At 41.8% G+C, this 20,982-nt stretch overlaps 1 protein-coding gene across 1 annotated transcript in view; it reads right to left on the bottom strand.

Annotated features, from left to right (window-relative positions):
* LOC144824222 (uncharacterized) overlaps nucleotides 1-20,982 on the bottom strand; it is a 652,050-nt gene that overhangs the window by 296,014 nt on the left and 335,054 nt on the right. The window contains exon 17 of the mRNA XM_078683370.1: nucleotides 1,104-1,249. Coding sequence (XP_078539496.1) covers nucleotides 1,104-1,249 — 146 coding nt within the window. The remainder of the gene's footprint in view (nucleotides 1-1,103; nucleotides 1,250-20,982) is intronic.

Genomic DNA, 20,982 nt, shown 5'->3' with positions numbered 1-20,982 from the left:
AGGTATGACTTTTTGGGGGTGGGGGTAATTTTAGGTTTCAGGGTGGGTATGGGTTTTGGGGTACCAGAGGGTAATTTTAGGGTTCAGGGTGGGTATGGGTTTTGGGGTGCCAGGGGGACAATTTTAGGGGTCAGGGTGGGTATGGGTTATGGGTTTTGGGGTGCCAGGGGGCTAATTTTAGGGATCAGGGAATGTATGAGTTTTAAGGGGCCAGGGGGGTAATATTAGGGTTCATAAGTGTGCTCTGATTGTCCAGTTTCAAATGCAGAATTCACCACTTTTTCTTTCTCAGCTTGGCCTGAGCATTACCTGATCCTGATTGTCTGCCATTTTAGCCCAGCCCCTTTTGATTACCATTAGCTACGCCCCTTTGTTTGCCAGGTTAGACCCCCCCCCCTGGAAAAATTTCTGCGGATGCCCATGTTTTGACTACTGCCATTTTCACTTCCTCTTGGCTAGAATCCATAAATAATGCTCAGATGTGTCGTTACCTTTCAGAGTCAGACAGTCAGACGAACACTTACTGTTTTTCTGCCCAGATCTCGATCGATTGCACCTGTGTGTCGAGGTTTGGGGATACCACCAACCAGGTAAACGCAGTACGAACCTACAAGAGCAATTCTAGCACTCCAGCGGTAACTGCTGTATCCAAATTTATGTACACAGCGTGGTGGATTCGACTGCGTTCACTGGCCTTCTGTCCCTCTCAGTCCATCCTGTGGTGTTAGGCATGATCAACTGCCGCTTTCAGGACTGAAACTGCTTTTTAAAACATTCTTACATTTTTGCTACAAGGATTTCGGCTTTTTTATGTTGTGTACATTGATTATCTATTTATTGATACGTGTTTTTTTCTTGATGCGAATATACTGTATTGTCCAGTTTAGTAATCCTGTAGTACAATTAATTTTTATAATGTATGTTTGTATGTTGATGGATTTTTTAAATTCGATCTGACAACAAACGAAACGACTCTTTTATGAGCGACAGACAAGTGAAGCTCTCTACTTCGCATGGTACATCATTCTCAATGAGAAAAGAACACATCCTCTCACTGATTCCAGCTTGGCAGTGAAATCTGGTAAAGTGGCAAATTGTCATACCTGGAGGGCACACTCCAGCGCACATCTGTCCCCAGTGGCATTCCGTTGAGGAGCTGCGGTTGAAGTTTTGGCCTTGAGGGGTGAATTCCCAGCTGCCAGCTAGGCAAAAGTGCCCCGCGGCGCAGCGTCCTTGCCGCCTCCCTCCCCTGCACGAGATGAAATTATATCTGAATCATATTAAGGACAGACGCAGTGCAAGTACAATAACCAAACAAGAGTCAAAAAATGATCAAATCACACATCAAACGAGTTAACAGAGTTGACCCAAGTGTCACAGTGCAGAAGCTGAATGGCTCAGTAGCTAGATGAACCCCGTGGCCATTGTGTTCTGTTGTGAGCCTTGTTTTATTTTGGGGTTAGCACCTATCCTGCCTAATTCAAGACTGAGGGCCTGATTGAAGTCCGTCCTCCATCATCCCGGGGATGGGGACCGCCTTCCTATGAGGCGGCGGTCCCACATATGACAATACAATGCGGCCGCCACCACAGTGGCCGCAAGTGACATGTTTTCCATTGAGGCGGGTGATGCTTGCTGCAGCACCCGCTGCAATAAAAAAAATGCAGGTTTTGCGTTTCGCTGCACTACGTGGCAGGCACCATGCGATGCCTGCCACATGGTGCAGGGAAATGTAGGGGGTCCCTATGGTGTTCCCCAAAACCAAAGTACCTGGGGGCATGGGGGGCCCACTCCGAAAAGGCTGGCGGAGATGGCCAATCGTAATCCCTACGGCGGTGCCTGGTAGGCACCCCTGCCATTTCAGGGATAGGGAGGCCTTCCGCCGCACCAGCTGGCTCAAGGAGTCCATCGGATGTGTGGCGGTCGGAGTTTCAACAATAACAATCTGCGTGCAGAAAATGGCTTCACATGGCGGTGAACCTGCCACTGACAACCTGTCAGTGGCGGGTTCACTGCCTACGTAATTAGCCCCTGAGATCGAGGTACACCAGGTACCAGGTATTCCACAGCTCATATTGTTGTTGTGTCCATTTGTACAGTTTGGGTGTTTGTAAATATTTAGGATTGCAAATCATAACCTCTAACGTATCGATACAATGCCAGCAGGACTCAGGATTGAAGTTCTGGCAAGGTCAGTGTTTGAACTTCTGCTTTTGACATTACCCATGCTATTCGCAACACTGTAAGTAGTATAAAGGAATAGCATGTAACACCTTGCTACTTTCTTTCTTTAACCCTGTCAAGAGTCAAGTGAGCTGCTGTTAAAACTTCAACAATGTGGAAGAAGTGTATTTCTGGGAAAAGGGGGGTGGGGCAAGGGCCTGTGTGCTACCCTTTCTATTGCTGCTTACCTTACCAATGTGATGGCCGCCATTTCCACTGAACTGAACTTAGTGGAAAACCCCAGTGAAGCAGTCTAGAAATTGATCACTAACCCCCCAACCCCCACCTACAACCCATAGCTCAATCATTGGGCCCCCTACCTGATTGTAGCAAACTCCCTGGCACTGTGTTGCCTATATTTACTTACCAAGTCATAACGCCTTCGGCCCCAGTACTGATTAGTAATCGTTTTGCCCCTCTTCAAAGAGTATCTGATATTGATTGATAGTTGCAGATCCCCAGCTTGGCGGACCTCCCAACCCCTTGCTCTTCATGTCAGCTGACATTAATTCTGATCCTCCATCGCACCTTCAGGTGCTTGCGAAACAGTCTAGGTTCAACTAGCACCTACCCCTCCTGTGGCACATTCGCTTCTCATCATGGAACATTGCAGGGATACAACAGAAATTAAGTAATGAGCAGTGGACATGTTTCATACAAGACTGTGATATAATCTGTTTTCAAGAATCTTGGGCCATTAATCCTGCACATGTGGAGTGTGTGAAATCTTTTTGTTCATCCCCACTCCATCAGTAGCAGGAAGGGGGAAAGGGGACCTAATCGTCTTAGTTTCAATGGCCATCAGGGAGCCCAGCTGAGCGGACATTAAAGTTCTGTGCACCAGTTCGTGTTACCAGATTTTAAAACTGAGACAGTCTAACTTAGTAAGTAAACATAATTTAGATACATTTTTATTACAGTTTCTTCACCGTCCAATCAGTGGGTATCGTGGTAAAGTTGGAAGATGCCATTGCCTATTCTTTGCTTAATGGAAAGAATGAAGCACCCCTCTTGTGGGCAGGAGAATTTAACATTAGTAAATGCATCTACAGTGGTAGGTAATCAGGTTTGCAGTGTCGCAGATGGTAAGGGTGCAAACACTGGCAGTTTTGGGGACGCCCAAAATTGGCTAGTACTTACCCATAACTGATCCATCTCATCCATCTGGTCTATTTGGGGCACATTTTATTAATCCCCCCACATATGTAGGCAAAGGAAGTGTGATGGATTGTATCCCCTTCTCAGAGGAATTGTTTATTAAATGAGGGAGTCACCATGTGCATGCCTCCCACCTTAGCGATCACCACCCGATTATTATCAACCTTTCTATCCCCCTCCCACCTAAACCCAAATCATAAAAGTTTTGGATAAATTCTTGTGTTCAATTATGTTTTATTATGAATTTTAACTTCTCAAGGCTTGATAACTATCTAGTTTAATCCATTTTTAATCCAGATCTGTTATTTATTCCTTGTTTTATCGACCGTGCATTTGTGTATGTATTTTACTTGCACATTTATGGTCTATGACCGAAATAAAGTTATCAAATGGAAAAAAGAATAATCCCACTCTGTCCCACACAACCAATGGGGGGTAGTACGTATGAAATTGGAGCATATTGACCATAATATATTTCTTACAGATGTCATTAACAATAAATATGAGGACATACAACATTGTCTTTTGGAGGACGCCACCCCAACTTCAATTTGAGAAAGCTTTATGGGGATGCGTCAATCAGTTTCCTGTATGCTAACTAAATACAATCGCCCAAAAGTCCATCAAGGCCAACAATGGTTAAACTCAGAATGCACTGTGCCTATAAGGCTCTCAAAGAAGCTACTAACACAATCCCACAAATCTCAGACATTGTTAAAGTTAGAATAGACCATAAAAAAGCTACTGAGAAGAGGGAGTAGGAAATTAAACTCAAACCCTGAGAAGATTTAGGAAATGCCTCTGAATAAAGAGATAGTAAGGCTTTCTGGGAGGTCAAACCGGCCATATTTTACCAAACTACCACTTTGGGCATTTACTGTCATATTTTAGAACGTGACACATTTTCGCTCCTGAAAGTTTGCCCCAAGAGAAAAGCTCCAGTATAGATCAAGCGGGGTTGTCCTCAAGTGCTAAATCATAACTAAGCGAGTCCATTACTGTCGCAGACATGCCTAAAGTCATCCTCAGGTCTGTGGCCAGGAAGGCACCCGGCCAGATGGGGTTCCAGTTGACATGTAGGTATAATCCTGTCTTTTGTGCCACCTTAATGACAAATGTTTTCAGAGCCATTGTTCATAAAGGGCCCCTGATTCATGGAGGCAATCAATTATTGTTCCAATTGTTTTCCAATACTAGATTCTTTGTCCAATATATTTGGGTGAATAATCTTGGTGAAATTGGAAGCCGGGGGTGAGACCAATTCTTTTTTTTCTGAGGTACAATATGGGTTTCACCCGGGCCTCGCCACAACTGAACAAGCACTTAACTTATCCCTAATCCTAAAAAAGTATGTCAAGGCCAGGAAAGGGGGCATTCAAATTACCTTTTTGGACCTCTGCTGTGCCTATGACTCAGGGAAATTATGGAAGCTGATAAAAACAGCGGGTATCGACTTGCCAATACTGGATCTTTCAAAGTGTATTGGGACACGTGTTAAAAGGTACGATATACTGAAACTGGAGATTGTACCCACCAATTAGGGTTACACAAGGGGTAAGACATCTTAGCCCTCTTTTTATTTGTATTCTATATGAATGCTCTAGATTCATTTTTGTCATCCGGCTCTCCAGACGTTTCGAAAATAGGATCTTGCTTCGTCCCCATGCTTCTCTTCGCAGACGAGGTAGTTCCTATTGCTCGCACCTGAAATGGGTTGCAGGCTGTTTTAGATGGTTTTATGAGTGGCTAAATGTAGAGCTTAATCAAAAGAAGTCGTTTATCATGACCTGTGGCCAAAGAAATACTAGCTCTAAAAGTGTTTACATCATGGGTCCTTTATTACCAAAATCTCTAATTTGAACTATTTGGGTACTTTGTGAATGCAAATCTAACTTGGAACAGGCTAGTCACCAAAAGATCACAAAAGATGGCGGCTTCCGAGGAAGCATTTTTAGCTTTGCTAAAAAACTTGGCCACAACCCTCTTAAAATGATACTAATCTTATATAAGAGCAAATGCCTTTCTGTCAGCACATATGAGGCAGAGGTGTGGGGTTATCCAACTTTAGGTTCCCTGCAGGTAGCTGAAAATAAATTCTTGTCTAGGCTATTTGGCTCTTCCTAAAACAACTCCAAGCTTGATTTTACATCAAGAACTGGACCTAGGCTACCTTGAGGATGGTGTGTGCCTGGCACCCATTTTACTCTGGGTCAAAACATGGCTTTGTCCTAAAATGGGTTTCTCGCATAAGGTGATAGGGGAACAGTTTAAACTTAAGCAACAGGACAGCCATCCCCTGGACATCATATGTCAAGAACGCCCTCGGTGATCTAAGTCTAAGTCGGCTTTGTGAAACCCCTTGCATTATTGATAATAATAAACCTTGTTAATTTTTTTTTTTTAATTTGCACCTCTCTCTATTATCTGATTTCGGAGTTTTCAATAATAACCAGTTGCTACAGTTACCACACTCCTCTATGTATCAAAGGTACCTGGCCCTCCTTCGATCTGAAAAGACAGGTAGTAGGAGGTGAAGCTTTACAGGCAACAGACAATGGGACCAGATCATCCCAGAATCACTGTGCAGTTCTTTAACGGCGACGCGCCAAAGGAACTCCTGATCTGTCCCAATGCTCAGGACGAGTCCAATGAGGCCATCATTCGTGCTTTTAACCTAATTTCCGGCTCTGTTGCAGACTTTTGACTGTCCCTCTACAGAGTAAACAGAGAGGGGGGCCTAGATCGTTCAACCCTGAATGCTCGCTAGCAGCTCGGAGGCTGAAATCAGCCCTTCTCGCTTCCCCAAGGAACGTTGCTCTTGTTAAGATCCATAGGAAACACTACAAAATGGCACTTACCAAGCACGGGGGGCCTTGAAGGAACAAGCATGGAAAACAACCTCATGGAGGCTATAACCCTTAAGTCTAGCATCAAGTCCTGGTGTATAATAAACAGTTCCATCTAGGGCGAGGAGGCCGCCAATGTTTTAGAAGCACATATCACCAAAAATTAGTGGGTTAGTCAATTCGAGGCCATGTTCAAAGGGGATCTAGCCTCATCCCCCGTATCCAACTCTGGGGGTACTGATGTAAAACTAGTCATCCTGGAAGAACAAGTAAGGCGTGGAATTACTATTGGAGACCACAGCTGTCTACCCTCCGATTGGTCGGCGTGGCCTCCCGGGTCTGCTCCACGAAGACAATGCCGTCCTAATGGATAGGACAGAGAGGAGCTTACAAACCATCTGAGCATCGTTTGCCCAGTTCATGGGAGATCTGGATCTTAAAATCAATCATTCCGAATCATACATCATGCAACTAAGTTCTCGTCCCTCAATATCATATGTCTTAATGGTGGAACTTACCCCTATTCCTAAAACTTCAGTCTTTTCCTATTTGGGGGTACTCCTGGACGATAAACCTAACTGGGCTCCACAACTCACCCGAAAGAGAAATGACCTTAACAGGGAAGTTGCCGCTATTTTTAACTTTGCTGTGAGGCTAGGTAAAACACCAGTGGGGGCCCTCCTGGATCTTTTTAGGGCTAGGTGCTTGTCAAAAGTACTTTATGGCAGTGAAATATGGGGATATGTAGAAGGACGTCCAAATATCTGAATACAAATTCATATTCATGAGAGGATTGTTGACTACCCCAGGGTATCCCTCTTTTATTGTTCACGAAGAGTTGGAAATGCCCCACATCACAGACCAGATAGCTATTAGCCCGTTGTCACTCTGGTTAAAATCATGGGCCAAGAAGGGGGACTCGTTAAAAAAGGCAATCCTTTTAGATTGCTTGTCCCTGGACCAAACGCTAAGGATACCTTGGTTGAAATATATAAAAAATCAGCTAGTATGCATGGACAGAGGATACCTCTTCACTAACCCTGAGGGAATTGGCAAAACAGAGATCTCCATCGTGAAGAAGACATTTGTCTTGCACCGGCTTGCTTTAAGAGAAGAGAGGGAGCTAATGAAGCCAAGCTTCCGCCGTTTTGTCATATTAAAGACCACCGAGTTGGAGAAGCCATAAATACTAGGTCTAGTGAACCCTCACAATAGATTCCTTTTGACCAGGTTCAACAAAATAGACTGTAATTCACTATCAGGGCATGCCACACACACCAGGGCATGTCCTTCCTTTCACATACACTGTACCCTTCCCACAGGGGTTCCTTGGGCCTACCTTAGGGGTGACTTACGTGTAGAAAAGGGTATGTTTAGGGACTGGCAAGTGTGTTCACTGGCCAAGTTGACATGGCAGTTACATACTGCACGCAGACTCTGCAATGGCAGGTTTGAGTTACCTTTTTAGGGCTACTCATGTGGGTGGCACAATCAGTGCTTCCGGCCCACTAGTAGCATTTGATTCACAGGCCCTGGCACACGCAATGCACTTTACTAGGGACTAACAAGTAAATCAAATACCCAATCATGGAAACAATCATCCATACCACAATTTACACAGAGAGCATATGCACTTTAGCACTGATTAGCAGTGGTAAAGTGCCCAGAGTCCTAAAACCAATCCAAACAAGTCAGGAACAATCACTACAATGATCTTGGACTCTGGTCTAATAAAGCCCATATTGAGGAAGGCTGTCTGAAGGGATCTCTCCAAGAAGATGGAAAACAAAAGTGGCTTTCTCATGACTAGGACCCCACAAACACAGTAAAAAAAAATACAAACTCCAGAAGGTACATAGGAAATTGCTAGACTTGGGCATCTGTGCATCAGCATGTACATTTATTACAATGAAAGTCTGGTATGAAAACAAGTCTCATGTCTGCTCCAACAGGGAGTCATTGATTATCTTAATATCCTTATCCAGGCAGATTTGTTTGCCGACTTGGTGCCAGACTGCCTGTCTGCGTCGCTGATTTGCACGCTTTGCTTGGGACACCCAATGAGTCATGAGTTACTCGGACATGGTGGTGGAGAGTTGACAGTGATATTTGACAAATATTAAATCAAAAGTGAGGATGTTTTCTCTGCCCTTAGGGGCTATAAATGTATAATCGGTCTTGTGAGAAACTGTATCATTATTTGGAGTGGGAGACTGCCCATCTCAAGGGATAATCAAAACTCTTGTCAGGGTGAACCCTTAAAGTCACTAAATTAGCCCAAGTAACCCCCTGGTAACTATGAACAGGGCAGAGAGGTTTAACTTAGGACAATGTGTAAAGTATTTATGCAGCACCAAAGCAGCAATAGAGACAACATACAAAACAATGGAAATCCCAAACTGAATTCGAAAAATAGAGAAACATGTAATAAATGAAATTACACCAGACATCCCCCAAAGAATCTAATGGCATGAATTTTAAAAGTTTTAGTTAGTAGACTGGGACTTAGTTACAATTTCAGGCTGACCCGAATGGAGTGCAGGCCGGATACATTAACCAGGTTCATCCCAGTCAAATAATTTAATTTCTGAATTAGTCTTGTAAGTCCCAATCAACACTTGTAAAGCCCCCAAGGACTTCAGGGAAGCCATTTAGAAACTCCTAGATAGAGGGCAACAGGATGGTTGAGTCCATATCCAGTGGCCACTGGTAAGCTGAGCGGCCATGGCCCTTATACGGCGTGCCACCGGGCGGTGACGTGGGTCAGCGGAGGGGCAGGGTGGGGTGTTGTAAAATGCGGCAAACGGACGATTTCAGGTAAGTAACGAAAAAAAAAAAAGCAAATTTTGTTGCGCACGCTGCATCTCATTTGGCGATGCAACGCGCGCAACTAAAATCGTTTTTTTTTCCGTTCCTAACCTGATATCGTCCATGACTCATTATGTACCTCTTGAGTTCAACCCAGTAGGGCCCACACAGGGGATGCCACAAATGGATTTACAGAACGTTTCATGCATATACAATCCCTTGAGACTCAGGCACATTATTTATGTCCCACTATGATGCAATTTACAAATTTCCCTCATAGGTCATTTGGATAGATTATTGTTTTATGGAGATGTCAAGCAGGAACAGTGATTAATGAATTACACAGCCACTTCAGAAGTATATTAATATTCAGGTCAGGAGTCATAGATCTCCTCATTTGGGGAACCGTGTTTATTATGTAAGCATGCGTGGCGTCTCTCCAAAGACCTACACACAGACAGCTGTTTCAGAATCTATTTTTCAGACTCCACTTGTCATAATGGTGTGATTGAGCAGAACGCCGAAGGCCTTTTATTGATAATACTAGAGTATGTACAAGTGGAGAGATCACTTCAAACTGTCTGCCTCTCTACAAATCACGTTGTTTCTGAAATCGTATTTTTAGACAAGAACACTTACATAAGTAAAATAATGAACGTATTGCGTTATCAGGTTTGTTGTCATATCAATATGATTAGCAAAGATTGCTGATATCAAACGGTTTTGGACTTTTCCACAAATGTATGCACATTACTTTGAAACATATATAATGTATTAATTACTTGGTGTGTTTAACCATGGCACAATATGTTTCAGTTCTGGCAACATGAGATGTCTACATGTAATTCCCTGGTTCAATATCCCTGCCAAAACATGAGGTCACTTCCTACTACATGAATTTCGTCCTTCGATTATGATTGGCATTCCAGTGCACTATATATGGTAGAAGTAAAGATGCTCCTAAACCTGTGAGAAAGGCCTAGTGCTGAAACAGGTCAGACCATCAGCCAACTTTCTAATAAAACACTTTGGGCCTCATTATGATGTTTGTCAGAAAGCCTCCAACAGCTGATCGGAGCATTTCCAACTGACCTGTTAAGTTTGTTGGAACAGATTTCATCTGGAGTCAGGCATTGCTTTATTTTTGTGCTTCAGACAGACTGCATTTAAATTGACACGCACATTTGGTGCAAGTGAAAACAAGTGGCACATAAGACATGAAATGAGGCCTAGTCAGTCTGAAATGCTTTTGCTGAATTAACATGTGTTTTTATCGCAGTGTAGAGAAAATGTGTGATATAAGTGGCCTTTTTAGATGTGAAGCATGACCATAGAATGTGTTCTCTCTTTCAAGCTCATCTCCTTGTAATCTACACCCCTGTCCCTGTCTTAAAAAGACTTTGGCTTTGTTGCATATTTAGAAAACATAATATTTCAGTTTATAACACTTCTTTATATAATGTGTGTTAATTAATAATGCACCAAACACTACACATGGGGAAAAACGCTTTTTGCATGAAAAGCTATCTAAAACATTAAAGCATGTTGCTGTGAGAATGTATGATTTTTTTTTTGCATGTTGTGCATAAACAATAAGAAAAGCTGCATTAAATTAATGGCTTTGCTATTTAATCTTTTATAAAGGGTATTAGTATGGGGGTGGAAAAACATAATGGGTTTATTTACATAAAGTTAATGTTCTTTTGTGTTTGTTTTATTTTTGGGCCTAAGATAAAATGGCTGCCTGTGAATCCAGCAAGGCTGTGACTTGCATTAAAAAGAAGAGAGCAAGCATAGATTACACCAGCTTGCCTCAAGGCCACTGTTAACTGTACATTCTTGTTATTGTGCCAATGTACCAGTGTTAGTTAAAGTATCCTTCCTGCCCGCGATGTGACAGGAATGAGGAAAATAGAATGAAACCTTTTTCCTAGTAAATGTTGCTAAAACATATAAATGTATTAATCATTAATGCTTCTTTTGTTAAAACGGGTATAGTTTGGAATTTGCTATGAGATCAGAATAGTAAGACCCTCTTGCCATCGTGGCTAACAAATCAGGTACAAGCTTTTCTGAATATGAAACATTTTTGTGTAGTCTGCCAAGAATTAGAGTATAAATAATGACCTCTTTGGAGGGGTAGTTGGCTCTTTGGCTTTTAGGCTCTTAGGGGGGCGTTTGAGCTTATGAGAGAAGGAACAGATTAGACCAGACATCATATGGGTTAGGTAAGTGATCGTCGCGGGTGCAGCCTGGGAAGAGATTGCGTCAGAGGAGAGTCAGGTGGGGATTTCTTGCTCATATTTTTTCAGAGGAGTCCTTGCACGTCATATTTTTGGCAAGGCACATCACATTCCTCTGAGGACTTCTGAAGGAGGGGCATTTTCAAGGAACAGCCTTTCTATCAGAGGATGGGGAGGGAGAGAGACAGATTGAGCATCACCAGGGCAGAGAGTGCAGCTGATTAGAATAGATTTAGATGCTAAACCCTAAATGTATGCTTTGACTATTTAATTAGTTTTGAAAAGATGTATTTGTCTTATGCATTTATTTCTTTTTATGGGAGATTTTTGTAAACTATTAATTATTGATTAGCCGTGCAAGACTCTTTTTTCCTAAAAACTCTTTAAGAGTTTTGACTGACATTTGTGCCACATTTTTCTTTTCTACATGTGATGCTTATATGCAGACAGTAATATGTTCTGTATTAATGCTATTTTTCCTGTTTCCAAATTCTGTAACCTGATTGATATTTTACTAATGAATAAAGGGTCAGAGATTTTTTTTTACTTTTGACTAGAAAATAAAACTCTTTAAAATACTCAACCACTCTCTTAAATGGCTTAAATAATAATTGCATTTTTGACTATTTCTGTTTATGTAAAGTCTCCTGAAAGTAATACATGGTGTCAAGGACCCAACACCTTTTCAGCAGTAAAATAGAGGTAGATGAGATTTTGTATTGAGAAATTACTGTGAAATTACCGCTGTATCAGGTTTAAAGTCCGAACACTGTATTAGGATAACGGCAGTCAGAGTTTAAACCAGCTAGAGAATCAGACGTGAGTCCAACGAGTTCTAGGAGCCATTTGGTTGCTTGGAAAGACCTCATAATCCCATACGGATGGCGTTTCTGCCATTGGGATTATAATGTTGGTTTTCGAAAGTCATTCAATGTCAGCCTTTCCGAAATGGAAAGGCTCTCTGAAAGCGACATTGGGGGACCCTAGCAGGGCCCCTCTCTCTCTACGGCTTCTGCATTTAGGTCAACCCTCAGCATCCCTGCACCATGTGGTAGGCACCGTGAGGTGCCTGCCAATCGGTGCAGGGATGTTTACAAACTTCAATTTTTCAATGGGAGCTTGTACTGTGCGCGGCTTCCACCAGCCACATAAGCTTCAATTGAAAGATTTATGTTTCTGACTGCACCCTAATAAGGTGGTTGGAACCGCGGACCTGAGGTCAGCCGGTTGCCAATCCGCAACTGTGTCGGTCAGAGAAAACTCCAACTGACATCGTAATGAGGCCCTTTGTGTAGTAGCATTAACTAAGTGAAGGAAGGGGGCGGGGCCTGGGGTGACATGTCTGCAAACATGCCCTGTGGCGCGATTTAAGGTGGGGAATTAATTCCTCTTCAATCCTGAGGTCCCCTGGGGGCCAACTAGCCCACCAGGTACCTCCAGTATGCGCCAGGGAGCTGCAGTGACCCGGGGGGATGGGGTTCCTGGGGCCAGAAGTGGCCCGGAAGGGGGGCCATGTGGTCCTCCTCCCCCATTAAAATAAATTAAAAATAATAATAAAAAAAAACAATGGCCGGCCCCGGGGGATGGGGTCCCCGGGGCCTTAAGTGGCCTGAGGAGGGGGGCTACCCTCCATACAAATATTAAAAAAATTGGCAATGCCCCGGGGGATGGGGTCCCCGGGGCCCGGAATGGCCACGGGAGGTGGGCCACGTGGCCCCTATCCTGTAAATACATGTTTTAAATTTTAATTTGGGATGTCAGGCTCTGGGGGATGGGGTCCCCAGGGCCTCAAAAAAGTAAAAGGAAGGGGGGGGCACACAGCCCCCCTTCCAAACAAATAAAAAAAATAAGAAGACACGATCGTCCCTAGGCCCCGCCCCCTCACGAACACACTTTGCAAATGCGCCCTGTGGCGCGTTTTAAATTGGGGAATTAATTCCCCTTCAATACGGGGGGTTCCTAAGGGGCCAACTAGCCCACCAGGTACCTCCAGTAAGCACCACAGGGCTGCTTTGAAGAGAGGTGGTCCAGGCCATGCCCCTTTTTACACCTCTCTGCAACGCAGCCTTGTGGCGCTTACTTCAGGTACCTGGTGGGCTAGTTGGACCCCAGGGACCCTCAGGATTCAAGAGGACTTAACCCCCAACTTAAAACGCGCCACAGGGCGCGCTTGTACAGTGGTGAAAGTAGAGGGCGGGCCTGAGGTGATATGTGTGCAAACGCGCCCCCTTGCGCGTTTTATGTTGGGGAATTAATTCCTCTTTAATTCTGAGGTCCCCTGTGGCCAATTAGCCCAGCAGGTACCTCCACTAAGTGCCACGGAGCTGCGTTGCAGAGTGTTGTAAAAAGGGGCATGGCCTCTGAACACCTCTCTGCAACGCAGCTCCCTGGTGCATACTGGAGGTACTTGGTGGGCTAGTTGGCCCCCTGGGGACCTCAGGATTGAAGACGAATTAATTCCCCAACTTAAAACGCGCCACAGGGCGTATTTGCAGACATGTCACCTCAGGCCCCGCCCCCTTCCTTCAGCATTGTGCAAACGCGCAATGTGGTGCGTTTTAAGTTGAGGAATTAATTCCTCTTTAATTTTGAGGGTTCCTGGGGGCCAACTACCCCAGCAGGTACCTCCAGTATGCGCCAGGGAGCTGTGTTGCAGAGAGGTGTTCAGAGGCCACGCTCCTTCTTACAACTCTCTGCAATGCAGCTCTGTGGCACTTACTGGCGGTACCTAGTGGGCTAGTTTGACCCTGGGGACCCTGAGGATTCAAGGGGACTTAATCTTCCAACTTAAAACATACACAGGGCGCGTTTACACAGGGCCGAAGGGAGGGGACGGGGCCTGAGGTGACGTGTGCAAACACACCCTGTGGCGTGTTTTAAGTTGGGGAAATAATTTGCCTTCAATCCTGAGAGACCCTGGGGGCCAACTAGCCCACCAGGTGCTTCCAATGAGTGCCAGTGTGCTGCATAGCAGTGAGGTGGTCCAAGCCGTACCCCTTTTTATACCTCTCTGCAGCGGTGCTTACTGGAGGTACCTAGTGGGCGACTTTGACCCTAGGGACTTTCAGGATTCAAGGGGACTTAATCTCCCAACTTAAAACGAACACAGGGTGTGTTTACACAGTGGGGAAGGGAAGGACGGGGCCTGAGGTGACGTGTGCAAACACGCCTTGTGGCGTGTTTTAAGTTGGGGAAATGATTCCCCTTCAATCCTGAGAGCCCAAGGGGGAACTAGCCCCCCAGGTGCTTCCAGTAAGCGCCACTGCACTGTGTTTCAGAGAGGTGGCCCAGGCCGTGCCCCTTTTTACACCTCTCTGCAACGCAGCTCTGTGGCGCTTATTGGAGGTACCTAGTGGGCTACTTGGACCCAAGGGACACTCAGGTTTCAAGTGGACTTAGTCTCCCATATTAAAATGGTCACAGGGCGCGTTTACACAGTGGTGAAGAGAGGGGATGGTGTAGGAAAGTGGCTCTACATATAGTGGACCAAAGTAAAATCACCTGTTATCAGGAGAGACCTCAGTGCTGCATCTTTGAGCCCAGTACTGATCCTGAAATGTAATTCTACCCGTACTTACCAGTAACTTGAATTTCCTTCCATAGGCTAACATTGACTGGTTTCGCTTGGATATTCTTCTAAGTGTGGAGTTTTGGAACTTTAAAATATTAATATAAAAATCAACCGAACTACGAATTCTGATTTACTCACCTGTTATCAGGAGAGACCTCCGTGCTGTATCTTTGAGCACTGTACTGATCCTGAAAAGTAATTCTAACCGTACTTACCAGTAACTTGAATTTCCTACCATAGGATATCATTAACTGCTTTTCCTTGGAAATTCTTCTAAGTGTGGAGTTTTGGAACTTTAAAATATTCACCTAAAATCATCCAAACGACGAATTCTGATTTAGTCACCTGTTATCAGGAGAGAACTCAGTGCTGGATCTTTGAGACCAGTACTGATCCTGAAAAGTCATTCTAACCGTACTTACCAGTAACTTGTATTTCCTTCCATAGAAATCCATTGTCTGGTTTTCACACACTACAAATATTCCTTAAATATGGCCTGTATGACTTAAACGCATTCTTTCAACTGTTTACAGGAGATGCACCAATGCTGGATCCAAGATCCACCACTGAGTAAGAAAAAGTAACGATAACACTACTTACCTGCTAAGTGAATTTCCTCCCATAGGATAACATTGGTGATTCTATGTGAAAAAGTTTCTGTCAACTTTTAAAATACAATAATATTCCTTAAAAATCACTACTGTAACCAAAATGCTTTTCTCAACTGTTTACAGGAGATGTCCCAGGACTGAATCTAGGATCCAGTTCTGTGGTTAGAAAAGTAATACAATAAGTAACTAATTGCATTTAACTAGAAATTCCCATTCAGTTCAATGTTGCATTGTGTTTGAAATTGTGTTGCCTATTCCAACAACTGTAACTACTGTACTTAAAAGTACATTGCCTATTTGTCAAGTATTTAAACTAAAGTAATTCATTATGAGAAAGTATATTTTGTAATGTAATGTATAATGTAATGATAATGTAATTTAAAAAATAAAATATCTAAAAAAATAGTTTAATAAATGTAGTAAATCAGTATCAAAAAAATAAATATAACAATTAATACATTTAAAAATTATCATTTAACAAACCTTTGAAATTCATTGAAAAAACATAGGGGCCCATTAGGATGGCAGGCGGATCGCCCCCCCCCAGGTTGGCGGTAGCCACCGCCGGCCTGGCGGGGGCGATCCGCCCGCCATCCTTGCTCTGAAAACCCACCACCATATTAGGATGGCGGGGGGGGACCGCGGCCAACGGTAAGACCGTCCGCCACTTTTCCGCCCCGGTCGCAAAGCGACCGGGGCGGAAAAGGTATAATATGGTGGCGGTGTCTATGAGACACCCCCAGCCATATTATGATGGGCCAATGTGAATGCCTTTCCGAAAGGCATGCTGAGAATCCCTGCGGGGCCCCTTGCGGGCCCCCAGGGACTCCGGGGCTGGGGGGGTGCACATGGGGGGCACCTATGGTACCCCCCCGCATTTCAAAGTGCAACATGGCGGGCACCACGCGGTGCCTGTCATGTTGTGCTTTGAAATGCACGACATGCATTTTTCCATTGCGGCGGCCGGCGCTTTCAGCACCACCCGCCGCAATGGTAAAAATACAGGATGCGCCCGCCACAGTGGCGGGCGCATCCTAATGCCACCATCGGGACCCCCGCCCTTATGGCGGGCGGTCCCTTTTTCCGATGGGATGGCGGGCGGACAAAGTCCACCCGTCATCCTAATGAGGGCCATAGGTTTCAGACACGTTATAGTTAAGAATTAGCATTTAAAAAAACTTAGAAATTCACAGAAAAAAACATAGGTTTTAGGGGTGTTATAGTTAGCTGCACATCTCACTCGTACAAAACCATTGAAATTCCTCCGTTATAGTTAGTTGTACTAATTGTAACTCGCGCGCCCGCAATCCACTGCTGATGATGTCACTTATTACATCATTCATGACATAGTCAGTGACATCACTGTTGACATCACTGATGACATCTTAAATGAGATCACGGATGACATCACTGATGACATCATCCAGTGAATGTGGTTTGGTTAGTTATTTAAATATGTATTATATTTATAGCATTTTGCATTGAAGAATGAGTGGATATATAAATATCTGGATGGAGGATTTAGTAGCAGTGTGATTCACTATTTAGTTGACTAGTTTATAGTGTCTCACTAAATATATTGGATGGTGACTAAGCTATGTGAATATCTATATCACTTTGGCAGTTGTTGTGTAAACTGCTGCACCGGTTGGTTACTAGGATATGTGAAAGTCTATATTAGTTATTGATTAGTTAACTGAGTATTTTTATGGAGAGTGAATGTGTGTGTGGTTCGGTGGGGGGTGTGTGACTGCCCAAAGATGTGTAAATAGTTGATTCAGTAGGTATATGAGGTTAAGACTACATGTTATAACAGTTGTTTGGGTGAGTGAATGTCTTTATGGGTGTGGTGATGAGCAAATATATCTCTCAATGGTACATGTGCAACAAACTAGAAACATAAAACGCAGAGTATGTGAACAGTTGTTGTATATGAATAAGTATAAATAAGAGTCAGTGATTGCATGAGTGACTGTATGGATAACTGTATACTTGTAATAGTGATTTTATAACACACTAAGGGGCCCATTAGGATGGCGGGCGGTTCACCCCTGCCAGGCCAGCGGTAGCCACCGCCGGCCTGGCGATGGCGAACCACCCGCCTTCCGTCCCAGAATGACCCCCCGCCATATTAGTATGGCTGGGGGGTCTGCGGCGGATGGAAAGACCGTCTGCCGCTTTTCCGCCCCGGTCGCTTTGCGACCAGGGCGGAAAAAGGTTTCTATGGTGGGGTGTCTGTCAGAAACCACCAGCCATATCAGGATTTTTTTTTTCAATGCCTTTCCGTGGTGGCATTCTTTCCGTGTCGGCAATGCCACCAAGGAAAGGCATGCGTGCGGAGTCTGCATTTGGGGCCCGATGCAGGCCCCCATGGACTCTGGGGAGGGTTGGGTGGTGCAGTTCCATGCACAGCATGCCTTCCTGCCATTGTGGCGGGCGGTGCTGAGTGCACCGCCCGCCACAATGGTAGGAATGCAGGATGCGCCCACCACTGTGGCGGGCACATCCTAATGCCATGCACGGGATCCCCGCTCCCTTATGACGGGCGGTCCCTAGTACCGTCAGGATGGCGGGTGGGCAAAGTCCGCCCACCATCCTAATGGGGGCCTAAGTATGAGTTACTATGTATATGAATAAATGAAGTGTTGTTTGTATAAGTGTACAGCTGAGTAAATGTAAGTGTGATCCATTGTTTGCATAAGTGAGTAGGATGACTGCATAAGTGAATAGGATGTGTGCTGGTGTGTAATGTCGATATAGGTGTATAAGTATATTTGGTAGTGTTCTATTGGTCATTGACAGCATGTATGAGTGAATCTATAGGTAAGTGATTAGATGTCTGTGTAGATCTAGGAATCACTGCGTGGGTTTTTAGAAACTCATATTGGTGTGTCAATTGATTCAAATATGGTACTCTGTATTTTACAGTGAGTGATGAAAGGATATACTAGTGTAAGATGAGGTGTATCTGATTGTCACGTGGATGATGTCATCAGTGATGTCATCAGTGATGCCATCAGTGATGTCACTGACCATGTCATGAATGATGTAATATGTGACATCATAAGCAGTGGATTGCGGGCGCGCGAGTTACAGTTAGTACAGCTAACTATAACGGAGGAATTTCAATGGTTTTGTAGGAGTGAAATGTCCAGCTAACCATAACACCCCTAAAACCTATAAAAAGGGGTAAAATAAAGGTAATGGGGTTTAAGGTTCACAGATGGTAATGGGTAGTTAGGGGCTTTTAGGTTTCAGGGAGGAGTAGGGATATGGGGCGGTTCGACTTATAAAACATTTACCTACAAAAATATTGGCTACAAAAATATCAACTACTCATACTTAAAAAGGTAAGTACAAAAATATCGAAACAAACATTGTTTACAAAAATATTGTTGCATTAAATATCGATTTTCAAATATATACAAATTAAAATATTAAAAAGAAAATATAATAAATAATAACATTCATTTGATGAAAATAAAATATATTTAATAGATATTTAAACAAATACACCAAAAAAACTTACTTTCAAAAAGTTAAATAATACTATATATATATATATTAACATATATCTCTTTAAAAATATAATTAAACTAATATTTTTTAACTATATCATAACTTTTTTTAAGTAATATAATATAGCAAAAATATATATATATATATATATATATATATATACATATATATATATATACTAAAAACAAAAAATATTTAAAAAGCACAAAAAAGTAAACATCACAAACATACTTTTATTTACAATTCGATAAAAATAATTTCCAAACGTAAAACATCAAACATTATAAATATTTTCTTCTAAATAAACAAAGACATAATTCGTTAAATTAAACCAATAATAAATGAATAATTAAAAATTCAAATGAATACATATAAACTTCCCACTACAATTTAAACAAACATAAACACATTCTTACACTAATAATATATAACATTTACTACTCCCACCTCACACAACAGTAATACAATTATTACATCACAGAAAACTAAATGTACTACTCTCAATGCAATAAATACAGAATTAGATCACATATTATCTTGTAGAGTACTAAAATGTACTATTCCCACTACAATGAATACAACACTAATAAAAAGCTTAGATTGCAAAGAAATAAAATGCAAGATTCCCACTCCAATAACTGCAACAGTAGGAACAGTGTTGGATTGCGGAGGGGTAAAATGTACTATTCCCACCCCAATGAATGCAACAGTAGAGAAAGCGTTGAACTGCAGAGGGGAAACATTTACTATTCCCACTCCAGTCAGTGAAACAGTAGGGAAAGTGCTGGATTGCTGAAGGAAAAAAAATAATATTCCCACTGCAGTCAGTACTGGTTTAGAAACAAACACATTCTTTACAAAGCAATAACATAATTTCAAAAACAAAATTAATTAAAATATAAATATTAAAAAACAAATGTATTTCATATAATCATTTTTTTAAATAAATACATACTATAATTTAAAATAAATATCATAAATTAAAAATATTGTTAAACAGTAAATCCAAAAATATTTGTCACATAAAAAATATTTATTTAAAAATTATTTAACAGAAAAATAAATTATAACAAAAGTTATTTTAGTTACCTTCCACCATATAGCCCTATAAAACCTAGAGCAAACTCCTAAAACTTAACTTTAAAAATCTAATTATTGACACTATTAACATCAATATTTATCTGAAAACGAATTATCAATAATTAAAAAAGCAATTATCATTGAAATTCATTTATTTTACTTTCCACAATATACCCTGACAAAATATACAACACGCTCCTAAAATGTATTAAAAATAAATGAATTGCATCATTAATATAATTAAATATAAGTTAAATAATCATTATTAAATAATATATACATATTAATTATTCAAATTTACTGCACACCCTGTACCCCTATAGACTCCGAGACCCACACCTAAAAAAAAAACCATGCAATTAACATGACTTATTAAAAATTAAATAATTCATATTAATTAAAAATTAATTATTAATTAATACAACATTAAATTACTTCCCAACCTGTACCCCTATAAACCCCACAACTCAGATATAAAATGTAAACTAAAAAAATATATTTTCACTACTAACATAATTATCATTTAAATGATTCATTTTAACAATTAATTAACTAAAATTAAATTACTTCCTTCCTAAACCCCTATAAACCCCAAAATCTATACATGAAATTTAAATTATAAATAAAATACAAATATTAAAATAATGAATTTTTAATTAAATACATAATATTACATTAGGTAATAATTATTAAATTATTATAATTACATTACTTCCCACCCTGTATCTCTATAAACCCACAACCCACCACAGTACTAAAAATAACAAAATGACTTACATTCTACAAAAAATTTACAAAGACATTTGAAAATATAAACAATAATTAGACAAAAAAAGACATCATATATATTTAAAATATATATCAAAATACATAACAATTAAAAATCTATATTATATGCAACTATATTATTGTAATTGATATTA

Source organism: Lissotriton helveticus, chromosome 3_1 (assembly GCF_964261635.1).
Source record: "Lissotriton helveticus chromosome 3_1, aLisHel1.1, whole genome shotgun sequence".
NCBI lineage: Eukaryota > Metazoa > Chordata > Amphibia > Caudata > Salamandridae > Lissotriton > Lissotriton helveticus.
This window is presented reverse-complemented; position numbering and strand designations above follow the sequence as displayed.